Source organism: Taudactylus pleione, unplaced genomic scaffold (genome assembly GCF_031769625.1).
Source record: "Taudactylus pleione unplaced genomic scaffold, aTauple2 ptg000139l, whole genome shotgun sequence".
In the NCBI taxonomy this organism is placed as follows: domain Eukaryota; kingdom Metazoa; phylum Chordata; class Amphibia; order Anura; family Myobatrachidae; genus Taudactylus; species Taudactylus pleione.
In genome coordinates this window covers 6,570,578-6,596,495 of record NW_028284541.1, presented here as the reverse complement: position 1 = coordinate 6,596,495, position 25,918 = coordinate 6,570,578, and the positions used below count along the sequence as shown (strand labels likewise).

Below are 25,918 nucleotides of genomic sequence, written 5' to 3'. Positions count from 1 at the left end.
GCCAGTATCCTAAAACTGTCGGGATGCCGGCGTCTGGATTCTGAACTCCGGGATTCCGAGCGTCGGCATCCCGTACCTATCCCAGAGGCGGTGGTGGCTGAGATAATGTGCAAAAGTCAGGATGGAAAAAAAGGTAGATGCAAGCGGATTTAGGAGTGCAATTTAGATGGGAAAGAGGGAATGTGTGTTTATGATAAAGAATTTTGAATATGGAGTCTGTGTATATTATTAAGTCAGTGTGTTGAGTTACTAGACTGACAGGGGTAGCTGGGGGTCGTCTTTCCATAAAAAACTGATTACATGATTGTACGGCATTGAACTTGGCGGTGTGGCCCATAGTTTTTGCGGGTCCAATTCCCCTAGGAAACTAAGCCCCAAATGCAAGAGACACAATTTGCAGAGGCCGGTGCAATTAGGGAGAGATACTCATTAGATTTAAAGAGCCAATTTGTTTAAAGGCAAAACCAACGTGGTTTTGCATTTAAACTAAATTCCGCTTTAAATCTAATGATTATCTTGCCAGAATCGCACCGGTTCCCAAAAATCATGGGTATTACATTTGGTTCTAAGTCCTGTGTTGTCCAGGCCAGAGATGGTGTATTATTACAGTGGGAGCCCATGCAGCAGGTCTCTCATCGGGATGTAGTTAGCATCCCGGCTGACAGGATGCATTACATTAACACTGTCGGGAACCCGGCATCGGGATTCTGACCGCCGGGATCCTGACTTCCAGCAACCCATACCCAACCCCTCTCATCCTCCTCACCACCACCAGGTATCTTCACACCACGGTTCTTCCTAACAGATGTACCTGGAGACGCAGTCTGCTTATGTGCGCAAGTCCTTACTGTAAATCATTTGACAATTTTCACAGACTTTAAATTCCACTTTGTGACATTGGGTCTGATTCAAAGGTGGACGCTATTCATCCATAGTTGCGATTTCTTACAGATTCACTGATGGCAGTGGCGTAACTAGGGTATTTGGAGCCCAGGGCAAGTTAAAAAAAGGAGACCCCCCTTCTTCAGTGCCCCCAGTAGTGCCTCTTATACAGTTCCCCCCTTGTAGCGGTCCCCCCTATGCAGTGCCCCATATACAGTGCCCTCAGCAGTGGTCCCTTCTATGCAGTGCCCCTAATACAGTGCCCCTAGCAGTGGTCCCCCCTATGCAGTGCCCCCAGTAGTGGTCGCCCCCATTGCAGTGCCCCTTATACAATGTCCCCAGCAGTGGTCCCCCATATGCAGTGCCCCTTATACAGTGCCCCCAGAATTGGTTCTGCTTATACAGTGCCCTCAGTAGTGGTCCCCCATATGCAGTGCCCCTTATACAGTGCCTCCAGGAGTGGTCTCCCCTATGCAGTGCCTCTTATACAGTGCACTCAGCAGTGGTCCCCCCTTATGAGATGCCCCCTATACAGTGCTCCCAGTAATGGTTCCCCCCTATGCAGTGCCCCTTACATATATAGAACAGACACAAAAGAAAAAAAAAACACAACACTTACCTGAATTATCGTTCTTGCACCAACCGCCATTTACTCCTCCGTCCTCCCACACGGCACTATGGGAGAGACGTCATGATGTCTTTCCCATCACCCACTGCGGGAGCCGGAGGACAGAGCTAATGAGTGAGCTCCAGCCTGGCTCCAGTCGTTGGTGCAGCAGCCAATGAGAGTCTGTCTGTCTCTCATTGGCTGCTAAAACAAACACACCACCGCCGGGTAGTACACGTGTAATACCTGGCACCGGCAGCGATGTGTTTGTTACTGTGTAGTGCGGACCGCACTACACTGACTTGAAACCACTGTCCTGGACAGCGGTCGGCGGCGCCCCCCTCCCCCACATGCCGCCACTCTGATGGCACCCAGGGCACATGCCCTGCTCAACCCCCCTAGTTATACCACGGAACATATACTGTGCCACTTGATGCCATCCCTAGTCCTCAGTGGCCTTTTACCAAGCAGCAAAAAGCAAGCAAATGTGTATTTATTTCAGTCTAAATTAATAGAACTAAAATTTCAGGAACAACTTGCAACTTCCATACAGACGTGCTTCTGATAGATGGTTTTTGAAAAGCGAACTGTTCATTCAATTCATTTTACTTTGGACCCTCGAGGGCTGTGTTTTTGAAGTTACACTAAAGAGACATCTCAAGATCGCTGATTCACGTCATTCCTATTCATTCTATTGGAAGTCTTTACTACCACAGGCATAGAATAAAATTCCCCCTGATAAAAGGTAGTTTTATTATGTTCTATTAAAATAATGAATGTGGGATGACCATAATCTGCTAGGCAAGAGTCTTATAGCCAATTCCGATAATATAGTTGGTTATTAAAGGGCCATTCCATGTCAAATGGATCAATTTTGAAGATGGTTCTCACCTGCTGATTGTGCACTGTGAAGTCGGTGACAGTTGCACCTACCCCAACTTTATGGGCCATAGTTTTGCTACTATTATATATAGCGAACTACAAAAAATGTTTTCTTCATGTAACATTTTATCAAAATTGGAGTTGGTCAAGTGGGGGACCCCTGGTCCACTAGACATGGAATAACCCAAAACAAGTTTTGGCAAGAATATTTACATAATGCTCTCTCATTGACCATAAGAATTTCACTAGTTTGAAAATATGAAAGTAAATTGGTGAAAGGCAAAGGAAATAAAGAAAGATTGGGGGATTTTAATAAAAATAAAGTTTCAAGTAGATCATTGCCAGAAAAGCACTACTACTTAATAGATAGGTTTTACAAACATCCCACAAATTCCCCTTGAACTGTATATGTCCAAAGGGGAAGGTAGGCATGTGTGACAAGCTTATGTGAGTTACCGATTTCATTTGCACTTTTAGATCATACATGCCTACTCTCCCGGAAGTCATGGGAGGCTCCCGATTTTTCGGGTAACCCCCCAGCACCCCCGGTAGAGTAGGCATTTCTCCCACATTCTCCGCGGTGATCGCGTGTCCCGGGTAGGGCTTAATGATGCGAACCGCCAGGCCCCACCCCCGTTGCAACACACTTGCTTCTCCTCCCCGGGCAAATATGTTTTAGATGTCTTTCATTTATAGGCCCTTACATGTTCTCCTGCAACTTTGAATACATTCCTGGCTTCCAAATCTACTTTAGGTAATTGTGAGCCTGAGAATTTGGATGAAGTGGTATTTGAAATGGCATTTCTGGGTGGTAACAGGGGATGGCTACAGTGGCAAGTCAAGGCACAGGCTAGCAGGGCCATCGCCCGGAGAAACATAGCCTGACGGGCGCAGCCCTGCTAGAAGATTATTGCACTCAACCCCGCCACACTAAGTAATGTCCCTTATAACACGTTGTGCCACATCGTAATGCCCTTATAACACCTTGTGCCATACCGTAATGCCCTTATAACACACTATGCCACACAGTAATGCCCCTTATAACACATTATGCCCCTCCCCCTCCAGCAGCCTATTACCCTTCCTGTCTCCCCCTCCAACAGCCTCTTTTCTTTCTTTCATTCTGGCGCCGATCGCAAGCCAATCGGAGCTCGCGGACTGGCAACCACTTCTAATTGGCTGCCGGTCTGCGAGTTCCGATAGGCTCCGACCGGTGCCACATAATACATGGAGGGAGGAAATCTTAAAAGAAAAATAGTGTACTAGAGGAAGGCCACTTAGACATATCAAACTGAAACACCATCATTACGCACACACCAATTTTGGACATAAGCCCTGCACCAGGTATGCACAAACTCTCCCTGATCCATCCAAACTCCTCCCAAAATGCCCACTTCTGGATGAAAATTCATACCTTTTCGAGGTCCAATGAATCTGGACAGTTGGGACATATATGCACACAGGGCCAGTGCTAGGGTGTTCGGCGCCCCCCTGCAAACTATAAATTTGTGCCCTCCCTTCCATTTTTTATAAAAGGGACAGCTGAAAAAAAGAAGCATGGTCTCACAAGAAATGTGCGTGGCTACACAATAATACCCCCAATTCAAATTACGCTGCACAGTAGCACAATCTTATTCACAGTACACCGCACATAGTGCCTCTGATTCACATTACACTACACAGTAGTGTCCCTTATTCATGTTACAACACACAGCAGTACCCATTATACACAATGCCCACAGTACTGCCCCTTATACACAAAATGCCCACATTAGTAGTGCCCCTTATACAATGCCCACAGTAATAGTGCCCCTTATGCAATGCCTGCAGTAGTAGTGCCCCTTATGCAATGCCTGCAGTAGTAGTGCTCTTTATTCAATGCCCATAGTAATAATGGCCCTTATACAATGCTCACAGTAGTAGTGCCCCTTATACAATGCCCACAGTAGTAGTGCCCCTCATACAATGCCCTCAGTAATAGTGCACCTTATGCAATGCCCTCAGTAATAGTGCACCTTACACATAATGACACACAGTCACACAACATTGTACTTACCTGTAGCCCTGCACCTGCGCCCACCGCTGTCTGACAGCTGCTTGTACTCATGATGTAATGACGTCTCTCCCTTCACGCACTGCAGGAGCCGGAAGGCAGAGCTCATGAGTAAGCTCCAGGCTGCAGCTGCAGGGAAGAAGCCGCCGGGCGCACACTGGTAACAAAATCTAAGCGGGTGCCCAATAAATGGAGAAGGCGGTGGCACCTCTCCAGCCCAGCACCACCCTGCTGCGCAGGGCCAGCTGACCATATCACGCCGGCCCTGTATGCACACTACACAAAGGTGACTGTTCACTGCTGCTAGAGGACTCTGATAATTTAACTACCAAACACTCAGGAGTAAATTTACTAAAGTGAGAGTTTTTCGGAGTGGAGATGTTGCCCATAGCAACCAATCAGATTCTACTTAACATTTAACTAGCACCTTCTAGAAGATAATAACTAGAATGTTATTGGTTGCTATGGGCAACAGCTCCACTTCGAAAAACTCTCACTTTAGTAAATTTACCCCACAGTCTGCAAGACATTCCATAGCTTGGCCATAAAGGGTAACGCCATCTCCAAATGACATTAGCCAATAGTAGACTTATGGGATACGGTTTTGCAAATTCTTCAGCCCCCAGTGGCACATACGCATTGACTATGGGGTACCCGAACCAGGAAGCAGTGTGATAGCATTGTGCTCATACTTGCCTACCTTCCCGATTTGGTCGGGCGACCTCCCGGGAAGGCAGGCAATCCGCCCGGCTGCTGCCCATCATCCTCCTGTCCCCCCGGCAATTGCCGTTGAAACCCCCGCTCCGTTTCCCTGCCTCCTAGTGCTGGCCACGCCCTCTGTCATGCCGATCTGGCCGCGCCCTCCCGGCAGGGGCAGCCACAAAGTTGGCAAGCCTGGTTATGCTATCACACTGCTTCCAGCTCTTCGCCAGGATGGGCCCATCTCCGGGCAAGAGAAAAATGACAAATTTGAGTACAAATATTTATCACAGCGGCATTAAAAATGCAGATTGTGATAAATATGCTCCTGTGACACCTTTCCTGCCCTAATAATGGGGTGTGCAATGGTGTAAGTCAGGGTCAGACCCTGGGATTTCACAGCAATGAGCTGAGAATTTAAATAACTTTATTGGGGTCTATACATAGAGCAGTGAGAAGCCCTTGCTTGCCTATTTTCTGTGGGCTCGGGAGCAGCACAAGATTTTCGGGAGAGTAGGTAAGTATGCTATGAGCCCTCGTTAAAGTGGGCGTGTACTGCTACATCTGAGAGGCGTGTCATAAACCTGACATATCCAAATGTAAACGATCCCAAAAGCAGTCAGTAAGATCTATTTGTTTATGAAACTACACCATACATGCCGACAATGTGGCTACTTCCTCCAGGAGGAGATCTGCACAGTAGGGGGGCGTGACACTAATTTGGGGGTGGATCCAGAGTGCGACTCTGCAATCGCGTCATCGCGGCCACGCCCCTGCTACCCAATGCAGAGATTACCGGCATTGTGCAGCCGGGGGCGGGGCCACGATGACGTGATTCAGCGCAATACACGTCATCGGCTCCCCCTGACCACCCACTAAGGCACTTAAAAGCCGGAGCAGATGCCTGCGGAGGGGGGGTGCAGGGGTATGTGGCACCGGCCGGGAGACCTGCCCACCTTTCTGTGGGGGCGGGAGCGGTGTTAAATAGCCGTGGGAGGGAGCTCCCGAAGCTATTCAATACACCACGCTGTTTGGGCAAGCAAAGGATTTCTTCTCGCACCCCCCTCTGTTTTACTGCTTAGCACAGCGCTAACAGCCGCGCGGCCGGCACTTTAGTCAGAGAATGCCGGTTCTCGTGCCTTAACACGGGAGAACCGGCATTCTCCGACATAACAGCGCACTGAATTGAATAGCTCCAGGAGCTCCCTTCGGGCGCTATACAATCCGTGTTGAAATGAATTCCCCCCATTGTGCCTTATAACCAATGCAAAGAAATTATACAAATGATCCCAGTTGAATGTATATATCTGTTTATTTTTTGTTTTGTTTTTTAAATATAAATGGGGGTAAGGTGCAATCAGGGAGATTGTTAGACTCTTCAGGGAGTCAGGGAGATTGTTACTATTTCAGGTAGTCTCCCTGACAATGAGGAAGATTTGGAAAGTATATTTCAGCAATTCATACAGTGGTTTACCGTGGAGAAGGTTATTCCTTCTCCAGCAGCACCCCCGCTTCGTGTATGAATCGCATCATCATACTTTTGTGTGGTGAGTACAATTCATAGACGAACTGAAAACTCAGCTTTCTGCAGTGTACTCATTCGCTATCTCATGATGGCGTAATCTGTACTGCGAACCAAACAGAGCAGGGAAGTTGCATACTTCCCAGCTCTCTGCCCGGCACCCAGCGCTGGCTCCGCCCCCTTTAGCCCAGCATCCTTTGCTGCAGGTCTGAAGTGACCTGCTGCTCTCAGACATCGGCGCACACGCAGCGGGAAGCAGGCATATATGGCTCCTGATAGGTCTGCCTTCTCACTGCTTCCCGGGATCGCAGAGGGGCCGGATACCGCACGAAGACGACAGACAGGTAAGTCTACATGAATGTCTGCAAAACATCACTATATATCGCATCGATGTGATGTTTTTCAGTAGCCAGTTCATGTTCTTCATGAATAGACCCCATAGTAACAAGTATTAGCTGGCTACATTGCATACATGTGTAGAACATGTTTTGAACCGCTGAAGATATGTTCACATAACATAGATGAGTGGAACATGCAGACAATACAGTTTGTGAGGATGCAGAAATAAGCAGCTGCAAACCTTGTAAATGTCTGTAACTAGGACATACTGCTCAAAACTCATTCATTTCATTACATAACCTCTCTGCACATCACAAACCTGTCACGTGCACAGTTCATCAAGCCGTGTAACATGTCCCCGAGTGTAGTGTCCTATATCCAGTCTAACTAAAAGGACAGGCAAATTATTTTGAGAAATTAAAATTTGTTCTTCATCTTAGGTTAGTGAAATTTGCGCACATAGGACAACAGCTATGGTTAAAAAATTTATATATACAAATTACAATGCAATTATAATAATTTAAAAGACACTGAGATTTACTGACTAAAATTTATCAAATATACACATTTGTCTTAAAACCATAGCAATTAGCTTTTACCGTATTTCTCTAATGTAGATTTAACAATGAAAGCAAGTATCTGATTGGCCACTGTGATTTTAGTGCATACAGTATTCATAACCCTCATAAACTGTTTACAATACATGCCAAAGACCAGTCTGTGCCATTCTAATTCCAACATAACCTATTCTGATTGGCCAAACATACTGACAAAAACAGGATGCCTCAAATAAATATCCTGGTTAGTGTAATGTGTTTAGAATCCTGCTTGGATTGCTGCTGCAGCTCATCCAATCCGGTTCATCGGAGCAGTTTGGATTCTGTGGAATCTGAACCTCTCCGAACATAGGGGATCCAAGTCCACCCGAACTGCAGCTCGGATGTTCCCACCTGACTCGCATCCCACTTCGAGGCCGAACATTATCCTCCCGACGTCGGATTCTCACGAGACTTGGTTCTATATAAGGCGCCGCAACCGGGACTTGTGCCTAGTAGCCCACGCAGGGGAGTTTCTGAGTACCCAGAAACCCCCCGACAGACTGGAATGCAGACGCTATGTTCTTAAGCCCCGCCCCACCGCGGGTCAATATGGAGGAGGCAGAGCCAATATGACACGATTTAATTAGACTCAATCATTTGGCCCCACCCCTCTCCCTATTGATAAGTGAATCGCGGCAATTTGCTGCAAGCCTGCTAGTTCCTGTCCCGATCAGATCTGCTGCAAGCAGAGGTGTAGCGTGAAGCCATGGCGTCTGGAGCATGCTATTGCTATGCGCCCCTTCCCTCCACTGAATTTTGCCAAAGTGGTCGTGAGCCAAATCGGCCAAAACAGGAGCTCAAACTTACCTATTGTTCTCTGGCTGTCAGGACACGCCATTGATAAAATAAAGGCAGGGCGGGGATGTATATTTATCCAGTCCACTGCTAGCAGCAGCTGCAGAGGGCACTTGTCCAAAAGTAATGACAGTCACAGGTGGAGAGGCGGGTAAGGACTGGAGGCAAATGGGGAGGCGGTGAGTATGTGGGTGAGGACAGGAGGTGGGTGAGGATTAGAGGCAGGTGAGAATTTAAGTGGATAGACGGAAGTGGACTTGAGGCAGGTGAGGCGGGTGGGCAGGTAGGCAGGAGAGGACTGGAGTCCGGCAAGGAGCCAGTGAGGAGGCGTGCGGGTAAGCGGGAGAGGACTGGATGGAGGCAAGGAGGCGTGCTGGTAGGCAGGAAAGGACTGGATGGTGGCAGGAAGACAAGCAAGGAGGCATGCTGGTAGGCAGGAGAGGACTTCAGGCAGGCAACTAGGTGGAGAGTTGAGCTTGTGAATGTAAAGTGAAAAAATAGTAACCGAGTGTCAATAATAATTATTGTAATTATAATAAACTACTGGCAGCCCTACTTCCCTCTTACTTTCTCTCTCTCACTCCTCTTTACTGTCTTTCTCTGCTCCCCTCTTTTTTCTCGTTTTACTTTTTCCCCTTCTACCTCCCTTGCAGCTCACTGCCACTCAGTTCCACCAATTATATATATCTCTCTCTCCCCCACTCGTGGCCACAATAATCTACCCCCGCTCGCGACCACAGTAATTCCCCCCACTCGCAGCCACAGTAATTCCCCCCACTTGCGGCCACAGTAATTCCCCCCACTCACAGCCACAGTAATCCTTCAGCCCGTCATGGATGCAGCTTTCCCCACCCACAAACTGAGGTCCATGGTACATTCCTACCTGCTCCCCTGTGCAGTCCTCTGTCAGGATCCAGTGCAGGCAGGAGCAGAGGAGGAGGAGGCGATCAGTGCACCTGGAGCCGGCACCCGGGACACTGTCTTCAATTAAACAACTGCCGGAGTTGTACTCCAGCAGCTACCAGCACCCTCTGATCTGTCCGGCACCTGGGGCTTGCAGTCCACCGGAACTGCCCTCCCTACACCCCTGGCTGCAAGGTAAGTTTTTTTGTAATGTATACAAGTGCTGTGACTCCTTAGGCCGTAGCTCTCTGCATATACAAGCATTGTGACTCCTTGGGCCCTAGTCCTCGGTGTATACAAGCACCGTGATGCCTTGGGCCTTAGACATACTTGCCAATTCTCCCTGATTATCAGGGAGACTCCCTGAAATAGTAGCAATCACCCTGACAAGTCTACAATCTCCCTGATTGCACCGTGCCACCATTATGTAGCTGTTATATATATATATATATATATATATATATATATATATATATATAAAAATAAACACAGATCTATACATTCAAATTGCATCATTAGTATAATTTCCCTGCATTGGTGATAGGGCACAATGATCCCTGTGGCTACATGCATTTTCTGAAAAGTATCAGTGTGTTTTTATCAACAAGTAGATCTTATAAACTGCTTTGGGGCTCATTTACATTTGCAAGTAAGGCAATTTTATGACATATCCCTCAGGCGGAGCAGTACACTCCCACTTTACCGCTGCAATTATTGGTGTTACTTTCACAATCTCCCTGAAATGCTTTTACAAAAGTAGGCAAGTATGGCCTTAGGGGGTCATTCAGACCCACTCGCAAGCGGCAGTACGCCTCTTCTAAAACAACTGAGCTAGTCCATTTCACCCTCATATATGTGAAAAATTTCAAATGGAACAATTCCTACAGTGCATAGCAACATGTCTCAGTGGCCATTTTGTTGAGTGCAGGAGTGATCTATTGCTACTGTTAGCCCATATATATTTCCATTATTAGCTCATATATATCTGAATATAGAGGCTTTTAAAAGTGTCTTATGGATGTGTATGTTTGAAGAGCTAATGGATAAAGGTGACTGTGTGTCGACTGAAGTGAATGCAGTTGAAAGTGAAGTGCATGATGTAGAGATTGCTGCTGCTTCAAATCCCATTAATTCTGTGGTTTGTATCCAACGTCCTCGGTTTTACAAACCAAGACGTCTGTTGGCAGACATTCCTGAACCAGAAATAATAAAATGATACCGTCTTTCATCAGATGCCATATCAGAGTTATATGACATTTTACGCCCCGACCTGGAACCCAGGGCTACAACTAATAAAGCTGTGCCCGGGGAATCGAAATTACTGGCTGCCCTTCATTTCCTGGCATCAGGAACATTTCAACCCATGCTGGCAGTGGTAGCAGGAATGTCACAGCCCTCCTTTTCTAGGATTCTGTCCGAAGTTTTAAAGGCTTTCAGACGACAACCAACTCATTTCATAAAGTGGTCCTCTGATAGTGCATTAAGAGTTGTAAAACAAGATTTCTACAAAATAGCAAGAATGCCAAATGTAATCGGTGCAATTGATTACACGCATGTAGCACTGACACCACCAAGCAGCAATGAGGAGGATTTTCGAAATAGAAAATATTTTCCACCAATCAATGTTCAGGTTGTGTGTAATGCACATGTGAGTATTACCAATGTTTTGGCTGGATTTCCTGGGGCCTCCCATGATTCATTTATCTTACAATAATCACAGTTATGTGCTTTCATGGAGGACACATGTCAATCCGGTTGGCTTGTTGGCGAGTTTCCCATTATAATACTATTGTTGAATTTGATTGTGATCTTTGATTAAACTTCTAACTGATGTGCTGTGTCCATTCGCTGGAGCATCAGATAGGCAATAGTCATAACATTAGTGATGTTAAGATTTTAGATTGTTATAATTTCAATACTTACAATTGTGTCATTTACAGGTGATGCTTGTTATGGTTGCAGACCTTGGCTACTCACTCCCTTATCGAATCCTCAATCTCCAGCAGAAAAGAGTTATCAAGCAGATCATATTGCTACACGTGGAGTTATTGAAAGAACATTTGGACTATTAAAATGTAGATTTAGATGTTTGGACCAGTCTGGGGGGGCCCTATTGTATTCCCCCAGTAAAGTAAGCGACATCATTAATAGTTGCTGTATCCTACACAACATATGTGTCTCAAATACAAACATGTGGTGTTGTGAAAAAGGATTGTGCTATGGATGGGGTCTTGTGCAATAGATGTGGTATTTTATAAAATATCACCCAACAGCAGTCCGCGTCCGTCACTTCTCTCCTCACCAGCGTCTACCAAAATGGCTGCTAAAATCCCACGAGGCAAAATATTTCTGACGCACGAATACATTTTAGCCAGCCACTCTCGCTTACCTATGCAAATTACGCGTGCGAGGTTTCAGTAATTGAATAGTGCGCATGACAGAAAATGGACGCGAGGTGGCGCGAAATTTAAACGGCAGAAATTTTTAAAAATCACACGCCCAATTGAATCTGCCCCTTGGACTCTCCTCAGGATTTCTGATAACGCCACAAATATTGTGAAAGGATTGCAGCTGGGTGAATTTCAACACATCCCCTGTTTTGCTCACACAATCAACTTAGTGGTGCAGGTTTTTTTAAAATATGACAGGGGCAACAGCATGGAGGAGATTGCAGCACCTGCAAGAACAGTTTTATTTGTCCTGCCATCAACTGAAGAAAGAGGTGGTAACAAAGTGGAACTCCACCCTTTATATGCTTCAGCGGAAGGAGGAATAGCAAAAAGCCATTCATAGCTATACAACAAGCCATGACATTGGGAGAGGAGGGGGAATGTACCTTAGCCCAACACAATGGAGATTACTTTCTGTCTTCTGCAAGGTGCGCAAACCATTTGAAGTAGCCACATGTGAGCTGCAGCCAGAAAAAAATCGGCTTTCCCAAAAGACCCAGTGGTGAGGTAGCTAAGTCAACCCAACATTTTGACATCTGGTCGGGTCTAAAAGAATTTCAGAACATTAGTGACACCTCTATCGTAACTCCATCTGATACGATCACCATCCAAAGAATGGTGGAGGATTATTTTCATGACACTGTACAAATAGACATGTCAAAAAGTTCCTTCGAGTACTAGCTTTGCATTACTTAAGCTGACCACCCTCCAGTGTGTATTCAGAGTTTTCAGCACAGCCAGGAACCTAGTGAGTGAACAGCGTAGGAGGCTACTTCCTCAAAATGTGGAAAAGATGATGTTCATCAAAATGAACTGGAAATTCCACGAGGAAGACCTTTCTCGGCAATTACATACGTCACAGTACAGTCTTCTGCTATGGGGGATTCCAGTGGGTATGAAATAATATTATGTGAGGATGATGTACACACTGATGAGGGTGAGGACGGCAATGACGTTGACATCTTCCCACTGTAGAGCTGTTGCCTTAAGCCGATTGGTAGCTTGTTTTGTGGGGGCCAAAACAAGCCAAGCACTTCAGCCACAAAATTGGCAATCCCTGTCGCTGAAGTGTTTGGTTTGTTAAAGTGTACATATCCTTTTTAATATCCAACATAAGGGTGGGTGGGAGGGCCCAAGGACAATTCCATCTTACACTACCTTTCATTTCTGCCACTGATGTGTGGCAATGTTTCATAGATGTGCTTTAAACTGCTGTGTTTGTGCCGCTGCTATGTTACTTAGTAAACAGCCAGCTCACTGCAGCCTTTGACCAATAATGGTGAAAACAATATTATAGCTGTGAGGAGGTCTAAATTGACTGTAAATGACTGGAAATTAATGTTATTGAGGTTAATAATACTCTATGAACGAAAAAAAAGCCCAAATTATGTGATTTTAGCTTTTTTTGTCATTTTTTGTAAAAACTCCAAATCCAAAACCAGTCACAGCAGTTTGGCAAATCCGAATCCAAAGCCGGACGATGAATCAGAGCCAAATCCAGCAAAAATGGTCCGGCGCACATCCCTAGTACTGATTCACACTTCTATGGCTTGTCAACGTGGAGAGGTGACCGTTACCAGAACGGTCAGTGGTGCGATTTTGATGAAGTGCATGGCTCCTTATAATAAGACCATAATTTACTCTGAAAACACAGTTTTAAAGTTTTCCCTTGCTCTAGGATTTTCAATTTTGACTGTCACATATAAAAAAATATATTTTTAAATAAATTGAACCAGTAGGGAACAATCCAGGCACTTTTAAATAATACTTTGATAAGAAGGGTGGTTTAAGAGAGGAGGGGGCCCGTGTGCAGTCTCTTTGTGTTCCCCCCTTTCTCTTCCCACATTGGCGCAGTTGCAGTTTAGACTGTGCATGGGCAGATCGTTGGGAACATAGCGCCCAGAGAGGTAAGCATAATGTATGTGTGCAGAGTGTGCTGTGTGGGGCTCACTGGACCAAGGGGTCTGTACACCCTGCATCTCTTATAGATAGGCCCATGCTAGTTGACTACCTTGAGCTTTTTCTGCAAGTATGTACAGATATGTCCTCACACATCTTTGCTGCAGCCAAACAACCCCCCTTGGCGCCCCATGTTCCGTGAGACTCTGCCTGCACCGGACACCTTTTTCACATCTTTTTGTGCAAAAATGTGCCTTAGTTGCAATGCAATACAACTAGGACGCATCGGGAGACTGTGCTGAATAATTTGATATGCAACACTTGTATATCCGTGTACGACTGAGTCTCTGAATCAGCATATGAAATGCTACGATGAAACAGCCGCAGCTTTTTTCCACGTCATGATCCATTTACAGTCGCACACATATGTAAAAGTGTCACATATCAAATTTATTAGCACAGTCTGCTGGTGCGTCCTAGTCACATTGCATTAACCTCTCCGCCCTTGACATGCTTTACTTCCCAGTTCAACCCTTAGAATGGAAGCTCTCACAGGTAGGGCCAGGGCCGCCAAGAGCCAAGGCGGGCCCCGGTAATAGGGAGCATGGCCTAATCTCAGGAGGCGTGGCCATGCCCCCTTGCCAAACAAATAAAAAATATTTTTCGCGGCGCTGCGCGCCAGGGAGGGGGGCGCTCTAAGCCCCCTCAGTCTGGCGTAAAGCCAGGGGGGGCGCGATCAGTGTGATCGCTCCCCCGCACAGGCATAGGAGACTGCTGTGGCTGCTGCTCAGCAGCCATGAGCAGTCTCCAACTGCAGCTCAGCACACGCTGTGTGCTGGGCTGCTGTGAGGGAGGGGGGGGTGGCGTCGGACCCGGGCCCCTGCCGGGCCCCTCAGGAAGCCCGGGCCCGGGTAATCTGTACCCGCTGCCCCCCCCTCTCGGCGCCCCTGGGTAGGGCACTATTTTCTCTTGCTCTCCCCTTAGCACTATCCATGTCACCTCTGCTCCTAGTCTTTTGTCTCCTATTTTGATCAGCGACCTTGATACTACAGTATATGCTCGCCCTTACTTTGTGTGCAGGCTCACTGAGAATTACCTCCGCTGCCTGCAACTTGTCACTGCTTACCCTGCCAGATAGCGAGTTGTCCTACTCCCGCCCTACCTTAGTCTGTCATTTTATTGCTATATGTTGTACCTTACACTGTATTGTAATTATGATGGGTCAATCTACACTGTTACTATAAACTTGTATTTCATGTACTGTTCTGCAGAAACTTTGTGAATCCCTAAAACTAAAAACTAATTATAATAATGAAGATAATCTATGAGTTATTGTCTAGACCAGTGGTTCTCAAACTCAGTCCTCAGGAGCCCACACAGATCACGTTTTCCAGATCACCCAGCAGGTGCACAGGTGGATTCATTACTCACTAGCACATGTTAAAAGATCCACAGGTGGAGCTAATTATTTCACTTGTGAATATGCGAGGAGACCTGGGAAACATGTACTGTTTGGGGTCCTGAGGACCGAGTTTGAGAACTTGTGGTCTAGACCAGTGATTCTAAGCTCCACCCCTCATGTTCCCCCAGCAGGGCAGGTAATGAGAATGTCTGTCTGTGGAAGCAGGCAGAATAATTGTTGGGTTGTGTACGGGATCCCGGCAGTCATAATCCAACGCCAGAAGGTAAGTAGCCCAACCCTAACCACATACTTAGTTTTAGTATCTGCTCCCCAAGAGATGCCCAGAGAGCAGACACAAGTGGCCACTTTGGGGGGCGAGGCCGGATTCCTACGTCATTAGACCCCGCCACAGCAATCTGCCGCTAATTGCAGGAGTGTGGGGAGGAGCTTTAGCCCCACCCCTCCATACAGAGCTGCAATTCACGGCAATGTCATGGATGCAGGAGATGCGGATACTCCAGAGGGTGTGGGGGGCTCCCCAAAAATTCAGGAGCCTCCAGACACTTCCAGAAGGGTAGGTATGTAACCACTAACCCACCTTTCCTGCAGCCTAACCCTATCCCGACACCCACAGCCTAACAATAACCCCACCCCCCTGCAGCCTAACCCTAACCATCCCCCCTAGTGCCTAACCCTAAACCTGTCCCTCACCCTAACCCCAATACTTACAGTCGGGATGCTGGCGGTCGGGATGCTGGTGGTCGGGATTCCGGCGCTGGTATTCTAAGCGCCGGTATCCCAACTGCCGGGATAGTGACTACATTCCAATTATTGATTCAGGAAATCAAATCATGATTAAAGACATCCACAGTACATGACCTTTTGGGGGTACTTGAGGGTTGAAGTTGAGAACCCTTGATCTAGATAGATGAAATCTAATACCTGATTTGTTGCTATAATTTCAGTGGCAATCTGCACATATGAGCAATGTTAGTAAATACCCCTCTTGGACTCAGGAATGTTTTATCTTGGAAGGCTGTCCTTAGAGAGGCAGAGATGCATATCTATACTGTTTATGTGGTGTGGCATGTTATATATGAGCTGCTATTACAGCTTGGTCAATATATTCACACATTTTCTATGAGTACATCTGTTCTGTGTGTGCATCTCTTGTGTTGTCACTCCTGTGTATATAGGGAATGCACACAAGGTTTACATAGAACTCTGCACTAGATGGTGCCACTTCCATACAGGAATATCATAATCCAAAATACATTTTCCATACAGAGAACAACTCTGTCTACACACACAAACATTGGGTTTACAAGGCAAATCTTACATATAGGTGTGCTCTGCTTTCACCAGCCTAGCTGATCAGAACCAGCTTTTAAAGAAGAAGAAAGAAAAGGGGAGAGAGAGGGACAATTTTTTTATTGATGACATATTGGTTGTCGACATATTAACTGTTGACATTTTGACTAGATCCCGTCCAAAAAGTCTTCATTGAGTATCTTAATCTACAGTCAGCACCTAAAGCAGGGCTTCAGTGCGCCCAGTGCTGCTGCCACCATCTCCCCTTGAATGCATGTCAACATAAGGCTGTGACCCAAGGGGTGGGCAGGAGCACCATGATCGGAGCAGTGCACACTGGCATGAGCGTCCTAAGGACGCTACTAGCAGCTGTACATGCTGCAGGGTGCGTGGCGGAACGTGTGATGGATGTTCCAGCCTGCACTGCAGCACCGATACTGGTGGCAGGGTGCTGTTCCAGGCACCACGATATTCAGATACAGGGGCCGAAAGGCTGCGACGGTGCCAACCCCAGGGCACTCCACCAGGGCACAAGCCACACTGCCCTCCTTACGGCCCAGTATGCAGTACCGCATCTATAGAGATCATAAATGGGTCACTGGTTCCTAGTGAGTAACAAAATCCACTGCTTAGTAAATATACCTCCTACAGCCATATCAATATTATTATCTCACAATATTACCAATGATACTCAAACACAGCATAGTATAGTGCCAATGATTTACAAACAATGTCCAGGAAGACTCCTGAGAAAAGGGTATCTAAAGCAGCTGCCCCCTTTGCCAATAAATCCCCCATCTCTAATACTGCTTTTATACCTAAACTCCAGGTCTGACCTGGAGGTTGGAACAGGGTTCCAAACCGGATCAGACCCGGAATATAGCCGGCGCTGACCCAGAATATTCCCCAAGTGGGCGCCATTCACACCAGAGCTGGGTCTGCAGGTACCCAGTTCTTCCGGCGTGGAAGTGGACGCTTGGAGATTATGTCATCTCCAAGCCCCACTGAAGCCGGTGCGCTCCAGGTCATCGTGACCTGGATCGCGCCGTTTACACTGCAGGGTTTCACGGGTCATTCCCGTGTTAAACCATACAAGTTACCTGGGTTAGATTGCCAGGTCACTCAACCCGGGACTCCAACCTTGTCCCTTTTACACCAAGGAGCTAAGCGGTTTAATCCTGCAATAACCCGGGTTTTAGCTCTGGTGTAAAAGGGCTATAACACTGTGTTGTTCTCAGGCACTCAGTGAGTTCAGGTTTCTATGATGAAAGCATAAAGAGCCAGCAAGAGAATTATACAACTAGAAAACATCCATGTAACTTTAAGCATCAAATTTCACTGCATAATACAGTATCAATGCAGCCTTACTGCATCAAACAGGATAATGCAAGAAGTTTGTTACAATGAGACACATACACAATTCCACAAACTGATACAAAGCATAATGTGTAATCAATAAGTGACCAGTCAATAATCCTTCTGGATGTGTGCGCATGCAGTAAACTATAAATATATATAGTGTGTGTATAAACATATAATTAATATATATATATATATACACATACATATATATATATATATATATATATATATATATACACACATATATATATATATTATATATATATATATATATATATATATGGCATGCAAACACACACTGTTCATATGTCATATGTACAAAGATGAACATTAGACCTGCATCGCAGCACATATATAATTGCACATACTGTACTGTAGTAGAGATTCCTCCCTCCCATACCAGCCTCCGCTGCATAGCACATTATTGCAGATCTGCCAGAAGGGGCTGGCACCTGCTGAAATGTAAACAAAATGACTGCACCATCTTCCACCCCAGGCTACCACCCATCACAGGGTACTTACTGTCTGTGGCCATGGTGCTGGCAGGACCCGGCTAGCCGTGCAGCTTGCAGTGAGGAGTATTCATATTACACAAGCAGGGAGCACAGAGAGACAGGCAGCCCGTTATCAGGAGGAGGCACAGCAATGCCAGGGATGATGCAGCTGGTCTGATTGCATGACCCCAAACAGAGCTTCTCATCACATCCACATCAGTTGTAGCACTCACTGCCTCATGTGAGGTGTATAATGTGAGCCATCAGTCTGGGAACAGAGCAATGCACTGCAGCAGCTGGGAAATCACAAGGGAGATAGTAAGGAGAGAGTGGATAGGTTTACTTCTGCCAATTAAAACCAAATGCTCACTGCTCATCGTTTCTTATTGCTATCAGAGCGCCTGACAGTACCCATCACATTACTATGCCTTATTCTAACCTCTACCTATCTCTACGTAATATCTGTGAAGCCTTGGTTTTAAATTAATACTGTCAGGTGACTGATTCATCAGAGGAAACAAATTTACTAGAAAGACAATGCATTCAATTAGCCCAGATTAACAGATTGTTCCACAAAGAACATGTAAAGATAATACCACATTCTCCTCAACCATTAAAGCAATTACTGCACCCTTTATCTCTCTGCAAAGCTTATGCTGGCCATACACTAGAACGATTTCGGGGAGATTGCCCAATTTTCGACACGTCGTACGATGAATCGTGCAGAAATCGTGTATTTTTTTAAGTAGCATACGATCCGATGCGCGCTCCTAAAACGTTTTGTATGATCAAATGCGCAGCCCATATGATCCGTCGTATTTGTATGCTGACCGTGCCGTGTATTTCAGCATGCGATGAATCGTGTGTCTGAGCGGTGCCATTTAAAAAAAAAAAAAGACTAATGCACGCACGGGGAGATCCGTCTGTATCTGTATCTGTCTGTAATAAAATAAGCACAGATGCAGGGATGGTTCAGTGAGAACCATCCATGCATCTGTGAAAAAAAATAAAAAGAAGTGTTTAAAAAAAACATTGTGACCCCCCCCCCCCCCAAAGATAACCTTAAAACTAAATTGTGCTATACTGAGTTGCTGATTAGAAGGCGTAGTCTGGTTTATGTATAAACAGTATTTATCCTTAAATTTGAAACAATTAAACCACATAGTAAAACAAAGAAAAAAAATTAAATGGACTCTTCATCAAACAAGCAATTGTATAAAAAAATCTTAAATAAATTAAGTGTCTAAAAGTATATAAAATATATAAGTGAGTGTTTACTCTTATTGCATTTGCCCAAGCACAATTAATGATCCTTTCAATGCGGAATATCTTCAGTATAAATCAAATGATCCACAGTGCCCGCTAATATTCATCAAATTGATGGTAATGTATCAAATATCAAATATGTAAAAATTTATCAAATATAATCAGAACAGCCACATGAAAAGATCAGGTAATTCAGAGATACACTGTTGCAATTTAGGGAGCAGTTGGTGAGGGAATATGTTTCCTTTTTCCCCACTGTATAATTCCAAAGTCAAAGCCGCTGTCTGTGCACAAGCCCAAGCGGCTTTAATATTCAGGTGAATCAGTCTGAATAACAACACAGCAGTTGTCGCTGCAATGGTTTCCAGAACTGGAGAATGGGGGGAGCAAGCTCTACCCCGAATCTCTCTGCCGCCACCTGCAGTGTGTCTATGCCGATACTGCTGAAGTTCAGTGCAACTTCCAAACTTAGGGCAATTAATAATAAAAACTTTCCAGTTCTTCTAACTGTAAAGGTGCATACACACACAACGATTTTTTGAACGATTATCTCTAAACGATATCTTTAACGATAATCGTTTGAAAAAATAGTTCACTTTCTGAGTCAAACGATGAACGATTATCGATCATGCGCGTTCACGTTTGTAGTTTGTAATTTGTAGTTCAGTCAGACTTGTCAACTGAACGATTTTCAGTAAGTTAATATGCAAAAATGGTTTGTAGTTCTAAAAAATCATTCATTACATTTAGTAAATTAACAACTTTAGTAAACGATTTTAGTAAATTTTTTCAAGGGAAAAAATCATTTACTAAAATCGTTCATTAACTAAATCGTTGTGTGTGTGTGCAGCTTAGACTATTAGAGGAGTTCATCCCCAAAAAAACGACTGTGACTTTTAAGAAAACTGAAAATCTCAAAAAATTTTTGGCCCCATGCCACTTTCAAATTAAGAAGGAAAGAGAAGTACCAAGAGATAATATTGGGATGGACATACAGCCAAAGGGCTGTTATAAATGTGGAGCTGTTAGATGTATGACCTGTTATTATTATTATCCTTTATTTATATGGCGCCACAAGAGTTCCGCAGCGGCTTACATAGTACATAAAACTAATAAGTGAACAAAAAAAAAAACATGTAACTTACAGTACAGTGAAGGACATTATATACATAGCTGCAGTAGTTATTAAAACACTCACAATAAGCAGCAGGGAGTTGGCAGAGACGTGTTAGGTGCCCTTATGAGGAGCAAGAAGTAGAAGAAAGTGTAAAGAGAAGCACATGAGGGAAGAGGTCCCTGCTCGTGAGAGCTTACATTCTAAAGGGGAGGGAAAGACAGACAGGCGTGACACAGAAGGGGAAGATAGGGAGGAGAGAGTATTATGTGGGTTAGGATGAGAGCTGGGAGGCCTTGATGAAGTAGTGGGTCTTGAGAGCCCATTTGAAGATATGCAGTGAGGTGGAGAGTCTGATAGGGAGAGGGAGAGAGTTCCAAAGGTAGGGAGAAGCATGGGCAAAATCTTGGAGGCGGGAGTGGGAGGAAGTAATCAGTTGGCAAGGGAGGCGGCATGCATATGTTGAGCAAAGTGGACTGGCAGGAGTGTGAGGGGAGAGAAGGTCAGAAATGTATGTGGGGGAGGATTTAGCGAGGGCTTTGTAGGCGAGTGTAAGAACCTTGAATTGGCATCTGAAGGGGAAGGGGAGCCAGTGTAGGGCTTGAAGGAGAGGGGAAGCAGATGTAGAACGTCTGGAGTGGAAGATGAGCCGAGCAGCAGCATTGAGGACTGATTGTAGTGGAGAGAGGTGGGAGACTGGGAGGCCAGCTAGGAGAAGGATACAGTAGTCCAATCTGGAGATGACCAGTGAGTGGATGAGGGTTTTAGTGACATCCTGGGTGAGGAAGGGTCTAATCCTGGAAATATTTTTTAGGTGAAAGCGGCAGGACTGCGAGAGGTGCTGAATGTGTGGTTTAAAGGAGAGGGAGGAGTCTAGGATAACTCCAAGACAGTGCCCTTTGGGGATAGAGATAGTTGTGCCATCAATATATAAAGAAATTGTGGGAAATGAGGTAATGGAAGAGGGTGGGAAGATGATCAGCTCAGTCTCAGACATGTTAAGTTTAAGAAAGCGCTAGGACATCCATGAAGAGATATCAGAGATACAGTTGGAGATACGGGTAAGAAGCAAGGGGGAGAGGTCAGGGGTGGAAAGGTAAATTTGAGTATCATCAGCATAGAGATGATATTGGAGGTCAAAAGAGTTAATGAGTTCACCTAGAGAGGACGTATATAGGGAGAAAAGGAGGGGTCCAAGAACAGAACCTTGTGGAACTCCTACTGTTAGTGAAAGTAGGGGGGAAGAGGAGTCCTGAGAGGAGACTGAGAAGGAACGATCAGAGAGGTAGGAGGACAGCCAGGAGAGGGCAATGCCACGGAAACCAAGAGAGTGAAGGATTTGCAGGAGGATAGGGTGGTCTACAGTGTCAAATGCAGCAGAGAGGTCAATGAGAATGAGCAGAGAGTAGTGGCCCTTGGATTTGGCAGCAAGGAGGTCATTTTTGACTTTCGCGAGGGCAGGTTCAGTGGAGTGGAGAGAACGGAAGCTAGATTGAAATGAGTCAAGGAGGCAGTAGGAAGAAAGAAAGGTGGTAAGGCGGTTGTAAACAATACGCTCAAGGAGTTTGTAAGCAAAAGGGAGGAGAGAGATGGGTCGGTAGTTGGACAGTATGTTAGGATCCAGAGTAGGTTTTTTAAGAATGGGGGAGACCTGTTCATATAGGACCAATAAAGCTAAACAGTTCAATCCACTGTCACAGGAGAACAATTTCTCATTAATTAATTTATCAACTGCAATACTGTCTATGTTATCTATATGGTAGAGTGTGGGTGCCATCGACAATATGTTGTTAGAACCACAAGAATGATAAAAAATAGATTCTTAGAACACAGACAGAACATCATAAAGGGTGTCAACTAACATAGTCTCTCTCGTCATTATGCAGATAAACACAATAAGAATCCCCCTTGCCTCAAATTAACAACTATTGAACAAATCAAACCGACAAGCAATGGGGGTAACAGATATAGAAAACTCTGCCTCAGAGAAAACTATTGGATACATAAATTGAGGACCCTTTGTCCGGAGGGACTCAATGAGTGCATCCACATTGCGGTAGATTAGTTCAAACTCTTCATGCGGCTGACTGCTTGATCTCTTCATATCATTCATTCAGTATTTCTACTAGCCTCCTGTTCATTCCTTGGTTTATAGTTCTTGTGAATGAATTATATATTTTTTTATTATTTATTTTCTTTTCAATGTCTTTTATTCCCTACGGGGTGTTTTTCATTTGAATTTTTCTTCCTTCTTTCTCCGATAGTGCTCCTCAAGAGGATTGGGAGATAATATGCGATTTTTATTTATTTTTTCTTCTATTAATATTTTTTTATTTTATTAAATATTCATACACTTTATTCTTGTCTGATTTAAATTTTTATGTAAACATTTGACAGATGCCTGACTATTGATAGGATGCATTTATTTATACGTATTCCTGATCACCACTGTCGTTAATATTGTGAATTACTCTTAGAATGTATTTATACGTGCACATACAGATTTGTACACATGTGTATGTATATGGATGTTTTTTATATTTTGGTCTATGAAGGTACTTAGTACTCATTTCTATTTTCATTTATATTTATAAGGAAGTCTGGTTTATATAATACGTTTAAATAATAATGATTAAATATGACTGTTTTCACAGTTTTTGATATTCCAGTAAAGTGGGGGTTAATTCTATTCATGCTTGCTAAGGAATCCACCAAGCTGTGATTGATTGACTAATAGAGGACACTATATATCCCCATCCCTGGACATTTACCCACAATCCTCTGACGAACCTTCAGGAGTGAAGGGAAATGCGTTAGGACTGTAGGATTTCCCTGGTTAATTTCTTTATTTGCATTTGAGCCTCTGGCCACTACAGGCTACTGATCTCTGCCTAACAAGGACTTCAAAATACATGTGGTAAACCACACTGGATTGCCGGAGATCTGACGCTCCGTCTGCTACGGTCCCACAGTGCTGTTAGCCTGGATACACTGCCTCTGCTCACTCCGTCTTTCTTGGTCATACAGAGCCGCTTGCCTGGCACATTGCCCGTATGGAGTGAGACACAGAAAGGTAATATACTTAGTCACTGAGGACCTTACTCCTTGTACATCACTGAACTTCAGAGGTATCCTCATAGACACACTGCAGGTCGCGGCAGAGAGATTCGGGGTAGAGTTTGCTCCCCCCATTCTCCAGTGCTGGAAACCATTGCGGCGACCACTGCTGTGTTGTTATTCAGTTCAGGACTGATTCACCTGTATATTAACGCTGCTTGGGCTTGTGCACAGCCAGCGGCTTTGACTTTGGAATTATACAGTGGGGAAAAAGGAAACATATTCCCTCACCAACTGCTCCCTAAATAGCAACAGTGTATCCCTGAATTACCTGATCTATTGATGTGGCTGTTCTGATTATCATGCAGAGTCGGATTTGATACATTACCATCAATTGGATGAATATTAGCGGGCACTGTGGATCATTTGATTTATGCTGAAGATATTCCGCATTTAAAGGATCATTAATTGTGCTGGGGCAAATGCAATAAGAGTAAACACTAATTTATATGCTTTTATACACTTAATATTTTTTAATCAATTGTTTGTTTGAAGAGTCATTTTTTTTCTTGTTTTACTATGTGGTTTAATTGTTTCTAATTTAAGAATAAATACTGTAAATATAAACCAGACTTCGCCTTCTAATCAGCAACTCGGTATAGCGCAATTTAGTTTTAAGGATTATATATGGCTTATGTTTGGAGGATGCAGAATCCTCTTCTTTAATTGCTGCAGTCTGAGTGTAAATCTGATTAAAACATTTGTGTGGAGGACACTGGTTGATCAGCGCCATCAGATTTTACTAGTTTTCATTACACCCTCTCCCCCAAGAGCTACCAGCCCCAGGTCTTTAGTGACCCAGTGCTGGTTGGGCAACATATGGGGCACAAACAATGTAGGGGTCCCCTGTATGTAAGCACAACCAACACCGGCTAGTCAGAACCAGCCCTGGTTGCTAAAACACGGGGGACAAACAACGTAGGTGTCCCCCGTATTCTGCGCAACCAGCACTGGGCCACCAGAACCAGCACCAGACTTTTTCTAGCAGGGGGCTATTGCCACAGCCTGGGGAGCCCTTTCACCGGGCTCCCCAGCCAAAGCATTAACCTTAACAACTAGTCAACCCAGGCCGGGGATCCCTGGGGAGCTGGGGACCCCCCCTATAAAGGGATCCCCCCTCCAGGGCACCCCAGGCCCAGGTTGATAGCCCAGGGCTATCCCAGGCGCCCCTGGGCTTTGGGTGCCGGGTTGATTATGTAGTTTAGTGCATTTCAAATAGTTAAAAATATTGTCTTTTGCTGTGATACTGCAGGTCCCAGCAAGCCTCCCCTGCATGCTGGTACCGGCAAAGAAGCAATTCTCTTCTGAAACCAGACTGACAGTGAGAAACCTGGGTGGGTAGACTGAAACCCACCCTAGAAAAAATAAGTACCCGGGAAACCCTAAAACCTTAGGGTCATACTTTCTTGTGGGAACACCGAATAGAATGCCATACTCTGTAACAGATGCGGGCGGAGGAAGGCTTTCGTGCACTAATCATTGTTTGAATTACAGAGCTAGAGAAAACCTTTGGGTATTAAGGTGGAAGCCTTAAGAGCTACCCTGTCAAGGACAGAAGAGGTAAGTCCGGATGCAGGCAGGGACCCTGCATTAACAGATCCGGCCATAAAGGAAGAAGAAATGGAAAATCTATGGATAGATTCTGTATGTCGGTGAACCAATGACCTCTAGGCCAAGCAGGAGCCAGAAGTATTACTGTTCCATCTTCCTACTTAAATTTCCTGAGGACCATTGGAAGGAGGGAAATGGAGGAAAAGAGATCCGCCTGCTTGAAGTCCCATCTCCCTGCCAGTGCGTCCATGAAGGTGGCTGAGGGGTTTCTGGTTCTGCACCATTACCTGGAGACCTTGTGAAGTGATGCCATAAGGTCTATGTCTGGTAGGTCCCATTTGTCCACCAGGAGTTTAAAAAAAACCCAGGAGGAGAACCCACTCTCCGACGTATATGTCCTGAAGACTTAGGAATTCCACTTGCCAATTGAGGACTCCCAGGATGAATATAGCAGAAACATCCGGAAGATGACATTCTGCCCATATCAGAATGTTTATCACTATCCCTCAGGTCTGCATGACTTTGCAAGCCTCCCTGACGATTGAAATATGCTACTATGGTCGCGTTGTCAGACTGGATGTGGATCGGCCTACCCTGGAGCAAGTCCTGTACCATGATGAGCGCATTGTATACTGCTTGAAGCTCCAGAATGTTTATGGGCAGATGAGTTT

At 45.1% G+C, this 25,918-nt stretch overlaps 1 protein-coding gene across 1 annotated transcript in view; it reads right to left on the bottom strand.

Moving 5' to 3' along the window:
* The window catches only part of SYT16 (synaptotagmin 16), a 139,777-nt gene extending 121,293 nt beyond the window's left edge, over positions 1-18,484 (bottom strand). The window contains exon 1 of the mRNA XM_088473740.1: positions 18,228-18,484. Coding sequence (XP_088329866.1) covers positions 18,228-18,240 — 13 coding nt within the window. The 5' untranslated portion in view covers positions 18,241-18,484. The remainder of the gene's footprint in view (positions 1-18,227) is intronic.
* Between the last annotated feature and the right edge of the window lie 7,434 nt (positions 18,485-25,918).